General features: G+C 46.2%; 1 protein-coding gene across 2 annotated transcripts in view; it reads left to right on the plus strand.

Annotated features, from left to right (window-relative positions):
* The window catches only part of LOC126101011 (organic cation transporter protein), a 587,316-nt gene that overhangs the window by 403,760 nt on the left and 170,169 nt on the right, over positions 1–13,387 (plus strand). For both annotated transcript variants that reach the window (XM_049911676.1, XM_049911677.1), the window contains exon 2: positions 8,665–8,906. In XM_049911676.1, the coding sequence (XP_049767633.1) occupies positions 8,665–8,906 (242 nt within the window). The remainder of the gene's footprint in view (positions 1–8,664; positions 8,907–13,387) is intronic.

The raw sequence follows: 13,387 nt of genomic DNA on the forward strand, positions 1-13,387 counted from the left end.
GCTGTAAATATGGCCTGATATGTTTTCAGCAATCGCCAGCGTTAATTCAGATCAGTGTGTGGAAACCCTGAAACAACTGCAGTTTTGGCTGATCCTTGTTTCATTTAGCTGCTAGTAGATTTTGAAAAGTGATGCTGCGAAAGAATGCTGAGACTTAGATAGATCGCGTAGCTAAAGAAGGGATGTGGAGTCAAACCTTTGAAAAAAGATATAAATTGCACAAACGGACTAAAGGAAGGTCTTGGTTGATACACATTGTGGGCATCAAGGAATAGTTATTTTGGTAATGGAGGCAAGAAGGAGGGGCGAAGATTCAAACATTGTAGGGTGCAGTAGTTACGCAGGGATGAAGAAACTTGGAAATGCAGACTAGCTTGTAGCACTGCGTGAAACAAGCCTTCGGTTTGGAGACCACAGCCACCGTCAGGTGGCTTGCGGAGTATGGACGTAGATGTAGATGTAAAGCCGTCGGCACACGGACCGTGCATCCGAACGTTGAGCGTTGAGCGTGCCGAGTTTTTGGCGTCATAGCGTGGAACAGCACGTTCGGGAGTCTTTCCGAACGTGCAGAGCAATATCTGGCATGTCAGATATTCTGCGCGTGCGTCTGACCGTTGACCAATGAGATGTCACAACGCCACCTACGTCACAAGCACGCTGTCTCCCTTCAGTACAGAGTTGTGAGGCGCCATATTGGCATTCATTTCAAGCCTATATGTGTATATGCCATTTCTGAGCACTAGCAAATTGAGAATCACTGGAAAAACCGTTGTTAACAGTGTGATTCATTCCAATAAAATAAGACACATCACATTCGTGGCAAAAGAATTATTGTAACTTGCGTATTATGAGAGTAGGCTATTTGAAGGCAGCGACACACTGAAGATCCAACCAAAACGCATTGTTCTTGGTACAATTTGTTATAATTAAATTTCAATTAGTAACATATCTATGATTAACGTTTTCAGCAACACGGAACATAATATGATTAGGTGCTACAGGTCTGCTGTTGGTTTTCCATCAACGAGAACGAACGCCGTTAACTGGCTAAAAGGCATGGCCGTTTACTACATGTTTTGCGATGCTCCGAAAGGCACACTCGACTTTTGGTCCCTATTGATGACGACACATGCAGCTTTCAGCCGCCACCCGAAGTACAGAACTCGTTTCGCAAATTATTTAGGTTCATTATTTGCGGATCCTCCTGCTCACTGGGGCGTTCCGGGTATGAGACGCTGAAAATGAAGAAGAATCCTCGAGCATATTGATCCACTACGGACGGAATAGGGGGGAACCCCTCCCAACAGACGAGAAGACGACTCGGACGCACGGCTACGGCAGTTGTAGGATCTTTCTTTGTAATGAAACACAAATAAATATATAAAAAAATGTTATAAAAATTAACGACATAAATAAATAAAACAACATCGACAAACCCACTACATCCTCTTCCTGATCCTTCGATCCTCGAACTCGAACACGTTGCTTGGGCGTGGCGGCGGGATGGCCAGGCTTCGGGTGTCGACCCCTGCCCTACCCGTCGTCCTGCTCCTGCAGCGGTTGATTAGATTTAAAAAAAAAAAAAGTGTAATGAGTAGCGTCACCATCCTGGGAACAGTTGTTTTGATGGGGTGGTGGTTCGTGTCTTGACACTTCCAAATTTTTTTTTCGTAACATTAGCGTTTTTATTAGGTTCTGATACTTTATTATTAATTTAATATAAGTATATACTATAAAATCTGATGTTATGTAAATATAAATTCACCTTTTTTTGAGGGGTGACTTTGTTCGATTGGCTTAATCTACAGAACAGCTTTCGCTACTTGTATAAAGATGTTTTGCTCCTTTTTCTTTTACGCTATCGTAATTCACATGTTGCAAAGATTCTGCTACTGGGTAGGAACAATGATCAAGTAAGACTGACCTTAGGGTTTTACTAAAATGTGGGAATGATGAAATAATGTTTATCTTATGCGCAGAAGTATTCCAAATTTGTAACGCACTGTCCGTTTTCAACTTGTCGCGGCGTAATGAATAATCGATTAAATTTCGGGCATGCAGCCGCGCAAATAAAATTTCCTGCACTGATATTTCGGCCGCGTATCGTCCGGCCATCCTCAGAGTGAGCTTGTGACTCACTCTGAGGATGGCCGGACGATACGCGGCCGAAATATTTGCGCGGCTGCATGCCCGAAATTTAATCGATTATAACGCACTGTTTGTAATGGAACTTTTATAAGCCTGTGCCCTTATTGATTGGACATGGTACTTTCCTTTTCGTGGACGATGGAGGAAACGCGCGTTTTAATAGAGCTAGTGTGGGAATTTTACGCGCGCCTGTTGAGTAAACAGTGTGATTTAAGAACTAGAAACATCCCTCAACTGCCGCTGGAGTGCGTCGCGATCGCGTATACCACGTTGGGGCCCACGTACCGTATGCACGAGTCGCACCGTTCCTGAGCGTTCAGCAGTACGTTGAACTCGGCACGCTCAGCGTTAACGTTCGACAACACGGTCCGTGTGCCGACGGCTTAACACACAACACTTGCAGTCCCTCCTTCGTGCCATATCCAACTCTTTCCTCGATTCTGACAAAGCGTTGGGAAAAATATTTCAATACGAAGGTGCCCACGGTGCAACTGAATAAACAGTGGTTTACACGCACAATATAAAGTTTCCATATGATGTTAGGGGCGATCAAAAGTTTCCGTTTGAGGGCGTTGCTGCAGCGTACATACAACGTAGCGCGACCCCGATGCGGGTGTATAAGGGTGTAAAGGGATCAGCGAGACGGTCGTGTGTTTCCGACGTGCGTGTGGTAAAGGCGGTGACGTGAGCTGGGCGACGCTATTACCAAATGCGTTCACGTGGTGTTAGTCTTTCCTTGGCTGCCGAGGAGCAAACACCGGTACACGTCCACCGAACTCCGCAAGAGTCCCAGACTGTTGCACAGTACACAAGTAGTGATGAGAGTTTTGTAAGTGACCTGTGAATGCGACACACGTCCTTAAGACATAGCAGTGAATATGTCCACGACTTACCTCTTCCACGATTAAATGTAATTTATATGGTGTTTTTATATTTATTCTCTCTGGGTGGACATCAGCTGACGTCCGAGTGCTGACTGATTGCAGTGATCGGATAAATCATAACGGGTCTTTTCGGCTTTTTATGCGCATTGCATTAAATCCGGTTAGCCCTTAGAATTAGCTGGAAGTCTTCGCATCTAGCGCTCAGCTGCAGCAGCGTCTGCTGCGTTTCGCGACATTTTCCTGAAGATGCAGCCCACAAACAGAAGCGTCTTCCTCCGCAAACTGTCTCAAAGTTCGCAGTAGTGTATACTGTGATCATCCAGAACTGCTTGTGAGGACAGACAGCGCACAGTACACAACAACCAGAATTACGTAGCACTTCACAGGTCTAAATGACGACGTAACTGTTCTCTGAAGAACGTAAACATACCTTAATTCAGATTCCTCACATAACGAAATAGTAGCAACAGCCTCTGTGTTCTTCTACCCTATAGAAACATTTGTCGGAGCTTAGCGATTTGTGAAAAATTGCTTGCTGACGATTTCGCAGACGAAACCTACAGTGATGATGGCTCCAGAGGTACAGATAATGGCATAGTGGGCTGCACATTCGTGTGTCCGGCACATTTCCCGTCCCAGTTTTTCTATAGAATTTCCGGCGGTACTAACAGCGTTAGAGTACGGTCCGAATCAAACAGGAAAAAAATGTTCTTACCATAACAGATTGCAGAAGTTTGGCCCAAAACATGCAGACCCTGACCCTTGCCAAGAAATCTTATCAACAGGTAGCTGACGTTACGAAAGCGACCACGAGAAACAAAAAATCTCCGAAAGAAGGTAAAATTGGTGGACCAAGGGATACGCCACCATTAGAAATCTTGAAATAATCAAGGAATTAGCAAATACTGGTGCTCAAAAATGTTACAGTGCTGTCGTCAGATCTAGAGTACTGTACGTGTGAGAATAAGACGCCTTTGGGAAGATGAGTATCGTGTTTCGAAAGCAGTGACGGAAAACGTTATGAACAAATAAAGGCAAAAACTTCTCTAAAGCTCTGGCTCCAATCAGTTAAAGTAAATACAAATTTTATTTGTTCTTTAATCTGCATGATCTCTATTGTGAATGTGACGCTGTAAAATACTGGCATATAAATTACATTTTCTCCGCGTTAGGCTCTATGTAGGATTGAAGAAGTAAAGTGATCAATTTTTGCATGCTGATATGGAAATAAATCTTTATCGAAATGCTACATTAATTTTGAAAACAGTGAAGTAGGTGAAAGATATTTCTTATTTCACAACTTCAAGAAAACTCTATTTCTTGTTTTTTTTTCTCTCTATTAGCCTTCGAGAATGGCGTCAACATAACGTATCACTTGTCCGGCTGCGTTAGTTTCCACGGACAAAGGAGTAAACTTCCGCGCTCGGCGGCATTCAAATGGCCGCAGCAACAGCAGTCCATAAAGAGCACACAGAAAATATGAATCTCCCTGGTCTAGAGTGGAGCCCTGGACATGGAGGTGAAGAGTTCAATGCCAGATCGGGGAGGGGATATTTCCTCCTGCGAGTCGCTCCGGAAGGGCTCCACATGAAGTCAGCCTGCTATCAAAAAAGCGGGTATCTTTCCTGGGGGTGTAAGTCGACCAGGGAGATGGGCCCACATCTACATCTACATGATTACTCTGCAATTCACATTTAAGTGCTTGGCAGAGGGTTCATCGAACCACAATCATACTATCTCTCTACCATTCCACTCCCGAACAGCGCGCGGGAAAAACGAACACCTAAAGCTTTCTGTTCGAGCTCTGATTCCTCTTATTTTATTTTGATGATCATTCCTACCTATGTAGGTTGGGCTCAACAAAATATTTTCGCATTCGGAAGAGAAAGTTCGTGACTGAAATTTCGTAAATAGATCTAGCTGCCACGAAAAACGTCTTTGCTTTAATGACTTTGTAACCTCCCCCTCACTTATCGACCTTAATAACACTGAAAAATTAAACCGCGTGTACCTAACGGAAATTTGGGAAAAGCAATCGTCACCGAGGTTAATTTGTCGGTAAAGAGGGAGGAAAGGGTTACATCTAAATGAAAGGAAAAATGCTAATGAAACTGGTGGAAATTAATTTTGAAATAGGGATAAAGTTAATAAAGAAAGTAAATGTGCGGCCGTTACGTTAACAATCAATTAGCGGTAATTAGATATTTGAGATTTGGGGGAAATTACGGTCGCCAGTCCTAAGGACAATTACTATAGTAACTGGAAAAGAAAGGTTATTACACATATAATTAGCACTAGAAGCGTGGCAACTGAAGGTTGACACGTGTAGTGTGAAAACTGAAAGTTTGTCAGAAGTAATAAATTTCGCTACACTCTGACTTAATTTAGCAAAAGAATGAATAAAACCGGAAAATCGAAAGTTAATTTAATGACTGAAGTTAATAGTGAGCTTTCTTTCTGAAGCACATCGAAATTCAGTAAAATACGGTTAGTCTTGGACTACCTCAACAATCATTTCAAAAGCTACTTGAATCTACGCAATTTAGAAATAAGAGATTTAACTTTGAACTTGAATTAAATGATTCTGAACAATTAACAATAGTAAAATTTAGTACGTACCAAGCTGAGCTGCAGTCACACGTAAGCTAAAATACGGTAACAAAACTCGCACTCTTAATATGTGCTTGTGTAATCTAAATATTGTAGCCAGCTATGAATACTTTAACTGAACTTTGAAATTAAAGTAGTGAAGTGGAATGATGCTGGCGTTTGAATTTCAACGACACTCGGGTTCATTCCGGAAAAGGAACGGACCCTGCTTGGTAATGCAATTGGGACAATGAGCAACAAACGTTCATGCTAAGTTGCTGTCATTTTGTGATGCAACCATTTTAAAAGTTTGAAAAGCTGAGGTCTGCCATACAGTTCTAAGACTTTACGTGTTTCCAGTCTTCCTTGTCGGTTGATTGATGGTTTGAAGCCGTCGATCGAGGAGGTGGCGACAGTCACTCATTGTCGGCCGTCGCTGTTGCAGAAGCTGGATGTTGGCGCGCCTTCTTCTCGACACGGTCACCAGACGAAACGGGCTCTTGATGTGCGCCAGCTAATGCTTCCCGCCCGCGACACCATGTCAGAAACTATCATAGCAAGTCGAGCGCAATTACATGCTGCCAAACCCCGAAAGCGCGGCAACTCGCGGGAGCTTCACACAACACACCTGCTCCACTGCACCACCCCAGCCAGACTCCCTCTACCCGCGCTCCACGCGACAGAGTTAACACTACCAAAGATCCTAAACACTTTGGTTCTCCACACTACTTATCGATGTAACCGTTCGATAGCATAGTTTTCCCTAGGCCAGACCCAGCATATAAATACAAATAATATTCACAAAACAAACAAACATAAATGCATATATATATATATATATATATATATATATATATATATATATATATATATATACAAACAGTAAAACAATTAAAATATATAAAGAGACAGAAATGTCATATCTTGAGGTAACAAAGCAAGGAGAAAAAATTATAGTACAATGGATGGAAATAGGAGGATATACATTTCCGGCGTTACAACTTCTATCCCAACTCGCGTATCATATCTGCCACACTCTCTCCCCTATTACGTGATAATACAAAACGAGCTGCCCTTTTTTGCACCCTTTCGATGTCCTCCGTCAATCCCACCCGGTAAGGATCCCACACCGCGCAGCAATATTCTAACAGAGGTCGAAAGAGTGTAGTATAAGCTGTCTCTTTAGTGGACTTGTTGCATCTTCTAAGTGTCCTGCCAATGAAACGCAACCTTTGGCTCGCCTTCCCCACAATATTATCTACGTGGTGTTTCCAACTGAAGTTGTTCGTAATTTTAACACCCAGGTACTTAGTTGAATTGACAGCCTTCAGAATTGTACTATTTATCGAGTAAACGAATTCCAACGGATTTCTTTTGGAACTCACGTGGATCACCTCACACTTTTCGTTATTTAGCGTCAACTGCCACCTGCCACACCATACAGCAATCTTTTCTAAATCGCTTTGCAACTGATACTGGTCTTCGGATGACCTTACTAGACGGTAAATTACAGCATCATCTCCGAACAACCTAAGAGAACTGCTCAGATTGTCATCCAGGTCATTTATATAGATCAGGAACAGCAGAGGTCCCAGGACGCTTCCCTGGTGAACACCTGATATCGCTTCAGTTTTACTCGATGATTTGCCGTCTATTACTACGAACTGCGACCTTCCTCATAGGAAATCAGGAATCCAGTCGCACAACTGAGACTATACCCCATAGGCCCGCAGCTTGATTAGAAGTCGCTTGTGAGGAACGGTGTCAGAAGCTTTCCGGAAATCCAGAAATACGGAATCAACCTGAGATCCCCTGTCGATAGCGGCCATTACTTCGTGCGAATAGAGAGCTAGCTGCGTTGCACAAGAACGATGTTTTCTGAAACCATGCTGATTACGTAACAATAGATCGTTCCCTTCGAGGTGATTCATAATGTTTGAATACAGTATATGCTCCAAAACCCTGCTGCAAACCGACGTCAATGATATAGGTCTGTAGTTCGATGGATTACTCTTACTACCCTTCTTAAACACTGGTTTGACCTGCACAATTTTCCAATCTGTAGGTACAGATCTATCGGTGAGCGAGCGGTTGTATATGATTGGTAAGTAGGGAGCTATTGTATCAGCGTAATCTGAAAGGGACCTAATCGGTATACAATCTGGACCTGAAGACTTGCCCGTATTAAGCGATTTGAGTTGCTTCGCAACCCCTAAGGTATCTACTTCTAAGAAACTCATGCTAGCAGCTGTTCGTGTTTCAAATTCTGGAATATTCCATTCGTCTTCCCTGGTGAAGGAATTTCGGAATACTGCGTTCAATAACTCCGCTTTAGCGGCACAGTCGTCGGTAACAGTACCATCGGCACTGCGCAGCGAAGGTATTCACTGCGTCTTGCCGCTTGTGTACTTTACATACGACCAGAATTTCTTCGGATTTTCTACCAAATTTCGAGAAAATGTTTCGTTGTGAAGCCTATTAAAGGCATCTCGCATTGAAGTCCGTGCCAAATTTCGCGCGTCTGTAAATTTTAGCCAATCTTCGGGATTTCGCGTTGTTCTGAACTTCGCCTCCTCACCATTCTCGTGCCACAGTGAAGAGAGGCTGCACCCTACTTGCAGTGAGGCGAATATCCCAGTCACGGTATGGCACTACATACTGTACCTCTTCTTCTTCTTCGTACTACACTGCATAGAAACACTACTCAAAATTTCGTTATTTACTATCCTTCCTGGTCGTGCAGTTTTAATAACCAGCAGAGTAGCTGCATTGCTGACGAAGATTGTTCGTGTACTTCAGTGTCTGTGTACAGGGTTGACAGGGGTCTTTGTTATATCCCAGCTCATACCTTCCTAGACTGACGGCCACTGGACGTCCTTTCCTAGGTGGAGGAATTGCAGCTACGACGTAGACTTTGTCCATTGGCGTCGTCTGAGGATACTTTGCGGCTACGGTTACCTGCAGAGTGCGTCCGCCCGCTTCGCGTGTGCTGACTTTTCCCGAACACTGGACACTCGAGTGACCGCGGCTGCCGGTGTTCCAGGACGGGGAGCGCGAGCCGGAGGCGGGCGGCGACGGCCTGGAGGCGGCGCTGTGGCGGCTGGGGCGGCCCGGCCGCTTCCTGTGGTCCGTCTTCCTGCTGTGCTCGCTGCCCGGCGTCTTCAACATGTGGCACCTCACCTCGTACGTCTTCCAGGGCTACCGCGTCGACCACTGGTGCCACGTGGAGCCGCTCAGCGCCCGGGGCTGGAGCGAAGCCCAGGTGCGAAACATCTCCGGACAAGGGTGAGGCTCCACGCAGAAGGCTGCTTCCTCGTGCGACCGCACGGCCCCCCTCCAGCGCTGAGAGCGTCCACAACTACACGGCCAGCCCCAACTTCACCGACAAAATTCCCAAACGTCTTCCGCGGACGTTATCTGACTGCATTGCCTGAAGCACCAAAAGACACGGTCTGACATCAATGTTAGTATGTACACGTACACACCACCGACGGGTGTGTACATGAATACAGCTGCAGTTCCCCGTGGTGGGTAGAGTGGCCACCAGAGTGCATTACTGTCGGTCGTGTGTAGTTTACTTTCCAGACGTTGTAGGGTGTACAGTTACAATTACCTAAAACTTGCACTGGAAATGTTGAGGAAATGGGGAGCTGCTACTGACGTGCGGTTTTCACAGAATGGGTCGGTAGTCAGGGGCTCGTATTGTTAGCCAATAAACAGACTAAAATAATATTTACCCTGTTTTGTGCCACCGAACACTATTAAAAAAATGAAACCGTGCCTGTTCCCATTAGCGAACTAAAACCGTGATGAATTAGAATGTCAGTCACGCTTGTTGCAGGATTCTAGTGCGAGCCGTTTACGAGGTACAGTATTCTGAAAGGTTCACACAGCGACACTCGTCTGTACGATTCAGCCTGCGTTGCTGCCAGACGTCGCTAAATTCTTGGGTCTTATGTTTGACAGAAAACTGTGCTGGTCCTCCCACGTTTCCTATCTTTCGGCTCGCTGTCTGCGATCGCTTAACACCCTCCGTGTCCTGAATGGTACCTCCTGGGGAGCGGACCGAGTGGTCCTTCTCCGCCTCTATCGCGCCTTAGTGCGCTCGAAATTGGATTATGGAAGCATAGTCTACTCCTCTGCTCGGCCGTCTATTCTGCGGCGTCTCGACTCTATCCACCACCGTGGATTACGTTTAGTGTCTGGAGCTTTTTACACTAGCCCTGTGGAAAGCCTTTATGCTGAGACTGCTGAACCTCTGCTGTCCAATCGGCGAGCAGTCCTCCTGAGTCGTTATGCTAGCCATCTGTCTTCCATACCTGCTAATCCAGCCCATGACCTTTTTTTCGACGCCTCCTTTGATGTAGGGTATGCAGGCCGCCCCTCCTCCCTACTACCACCGGGAGTCCGCTTTCGTCAACTGCTCCATTCTCTTTCCTTCCGCTTTCCTAAAACCTTCTTGACAACTTGGGGTACAGCACCGCCTTGGCTCCGTCCCCGGATCTGCCTGCTCCGTGACCTTTGTCAATTTCCCAAGGATGGTACCCCTACACTTGTTTATCGTCGGGCATTTGCTGCTCTATGTGCACAAATGACGGACGCCACATTTATTTACACCGACGGCTCGAAAACATCGTTAGGTGTAGGGAGTGCCTACATTGTTGGCGACACCCCAAATCGCTTTCGGCTTCCCTACCAGTGTTCGGTTTATACTGCGGAGCTTTACGCTGTTCTCCAGGCTGTCCACTACATCCGCCGCCATCAGCGGATACAGTAGGTTATCTGCTCAGATTCTCTCAGCTCTCTCCTCAGTCTCCAAGCTCTTTACCCTGTGCACCCTCTGGTCCACCGGATTCAGGACTGTCTGCGCTTGCTCCACCTGGGGGGCGTCTCGGTGGCGTTCCTCTGGCTCCCGGGACACGCTGGTATCTGTGGGAATGAGGCGGCCGATATAGCGGCCAAGGCTGCAGTCTCTCTTCCTCGGCCAGCTATTCAGTCGCTTCCCTTCACCGATCTACGGAGCGGTTTATGTCGCCAAGTTCCTCATTTATGGCATGCGCATTGGTCGGCACTTCCCCGTAATAAATTGCGGGAAGTGAAAGCCCTTCCTTGCGCTTGGACCACTTCCTCCCGAACGCGTCGTCGGGAGGAGGTAATTTTAGCTAGACTCCGGATAGGGCACTGTCTTTTTAGCCATCGACATCTTTTAAGCGGTGATCCTCCCCCACTCTGTCCCCACTGCTCTCAGCTGTGGACGGTAAGACACCTTTTAATTGACTGCCCCTATTTTAATCCGTTACGCTCCCGTCTACAGCTATCGCCTGATCTATCGTCGATTTTAGCAGATGACACGCGCTCAGCCGACCGCGTTCTCCAGTTTATTAGTGACAGTGAAATGACGTCAGTCATTTGAAGTTTTTTTTTGGGGACAACCACCCCCTTTCTGTAGTGGATTTTTAAGTATTACTTCTACTTTTAGTTTCTCCAATTTTAAGACTTTGTTCCCATTGCTGCTGGTTTTCAATTTCGGTTTTTTATTGTCTTAAGTCACGGGCTGGGCGCTAATGACCATAGAAGTTTTGCGCCCTAAAACCACAAACAAACAAAGCCTGCGTTGCTGCTTTGTACGGTGTTGTCATGTTTGCTTTAATGTGCTTGTGTGCTCAGTGAGTGCATTGTGACTTGCTGCTCAGTTAGTGCGACAGTCCAAGCAGTAGGTGGTGTATGGAGACTGTAGGAAGAATGTTCGTTCTTGTACGGTGTATCCGTCAAGATATCCCAATAGATGTCAACCACTCCGGCAATTATTTATCAACCTTTTCCGCCAGTTATTTGTAACTGGTAGTGTAACACACAGACAGCGTAACAGAAGGAAACAACTGACGACAGAAGAAGAGGAAATTGATGTTGTCGGTGCTCCTGCAGTCGATCAGCACGTTAGCGCTCCCGGGCAATCGCAGAGGAGCTGGCACGGGTCAGCCAAGCGCCCCACACGTTCTCCATCGACGTAGGTTCCACCCCTACCACATGTCCGCCGCTCGTGGTCTCGCGGTAGCGTTCTCGCTTCCCGAGCACGGGGTCCCGGGTTCGATTCCCGGCGGGGTCAGGGATTTTCACCTGCCTCGAGATGACTGGGTGTTTGTGTTGTCCTCATCATTTCATCGTCATCCAGGAAAGTGGCGAAATTGGACTGAGCAAAGATTGGGTAATTGTACGGGCGCTGATAACCACGCAGTTGAGCGCCCCACAAACCAAACATCATCACCACCCCTACCACATCTCCCTCCATCAGGAGTCGCATGAGAACAGTTACGAGAATCGTTTTGACTTCTGTACATGGGCATTAATACAGGGTACGCTATATGTACCACGTATCTTGTTTAGCGATGAAGCCACGTTTAATAATCATGGGCAGGTAAACCGCCGAAAACTGCAATATTGCTTTGTTGACAATCCCCGTTGCCTTCGTCATGTGGAACGTCAGCGTACATGGAGTGTATGGGATAGTTAACCATCAACTCGTGGGCCCGTTTCTCATAGACAGAACACTGAACGCGCACAAGTGTCGCAGCCATCTAACAGATGATTTTCTACGGATACATTTTGAAGGCTGGGAGAAACGTGTGGTGTCGTCTGATGGCTGTCCAGCCCAACCCAACTACGCGATGTACACGGCATGTCTTCACCAATTGCTTCCAAATCGCTGGACTGGACGCAGCGGACCTGTAACTTGGCCGGCCTTTTGCCCGGATTTGACGCCCGTACACGTTTTCTGTGGGGAAAGCTGAAAGACGCTGTCTGCAAAGACGTACCAACTGTACACGATCGTATGCAGTGACATACTTCTGCCGCGCGGGATTAGCCGAGCGGTCTAAGGCGCTGCAGTCATGGACTGTGCGGCTGGTCCCGGCGGAGGTTCGAGTCCTCCCTCGGGTATGGGTGTGTGTGTGTGTTTCACCTTAGGATAATTTAGATTTAGTAGTGTGTAAACTTAGGGACTGATGACCTTAGCAGCTAAGTCCCATAAGATTTCACACACATTTGAACATTCTTTGACACACTGCTGTAGCCTGCTCGGACATTTCCGCTGAAATGCTAGTACGCGTGCAGCAGTCGTTTAATACCTGACTGGAAACGCGTGTTGCCGCTGCCGGTGGTCATTTTGATCACAGTCTGTGATGGTCAGTTGTCTCGTTACTGGTCACAGTGCCAGGATGCACATAACTAGTGTGTGCAGTTGTAGTGTTATTTAATGTGTGCACCACACATATTGTACGAAGGTCGGTGTGGAAAGTTTTCAAAATACGGTATCTCTAAATACGACCCACGCTAGAATGCTGCAACAAACACTGCTGACATTCTTCTTTACCCTACTTTTACTTTGTTAATATCAATAGGCATTGTTCCATTAAAAAAGTGTATATATCTGTTGATAGGCTAACAATACGAGCCTCTGATTCTATTCTATCAAAACGGCACGTCAGTAGTAGTTTCCATTGCCGAAATAATTTCCGTGCGAGTTTCACGTGATTGACCCTGTATGCGGCGATTGGAGAGCGTCAGATAGTGAGAGATTGCTGTGAAGGAAACACAAATTCCGCGTACTGGTGTAAGACAGTGTTATCAGCACCTGACTGTTTCCAAGGGGCTGCATTGTGGGTCTACGTTTGGACGGATGGTAGGGTCATGCAGTATCTAGATCCTCGAGACCTGCGTTTGTCCCGACACACACACATTGTTCAAATAACTTACGGGAATGCAGCTGG

This window comes from Schistocerca cancellata, chromosome 9 (genome assembly GCF_023864275.1).
Source record: "Schistocerca cancellata isolate TAMUIC-IGC-003103 chromosome 9, iqSchCanc2.1, whole genome shotgun sequence".
NCBI classification, from domain to species: domain Eukaryota; kingdom Metazoa; phylum Arthropoda; class Insecta; order Orthoptera; family Acrididae; genus Schistocerca; species Schistocerca cancellata.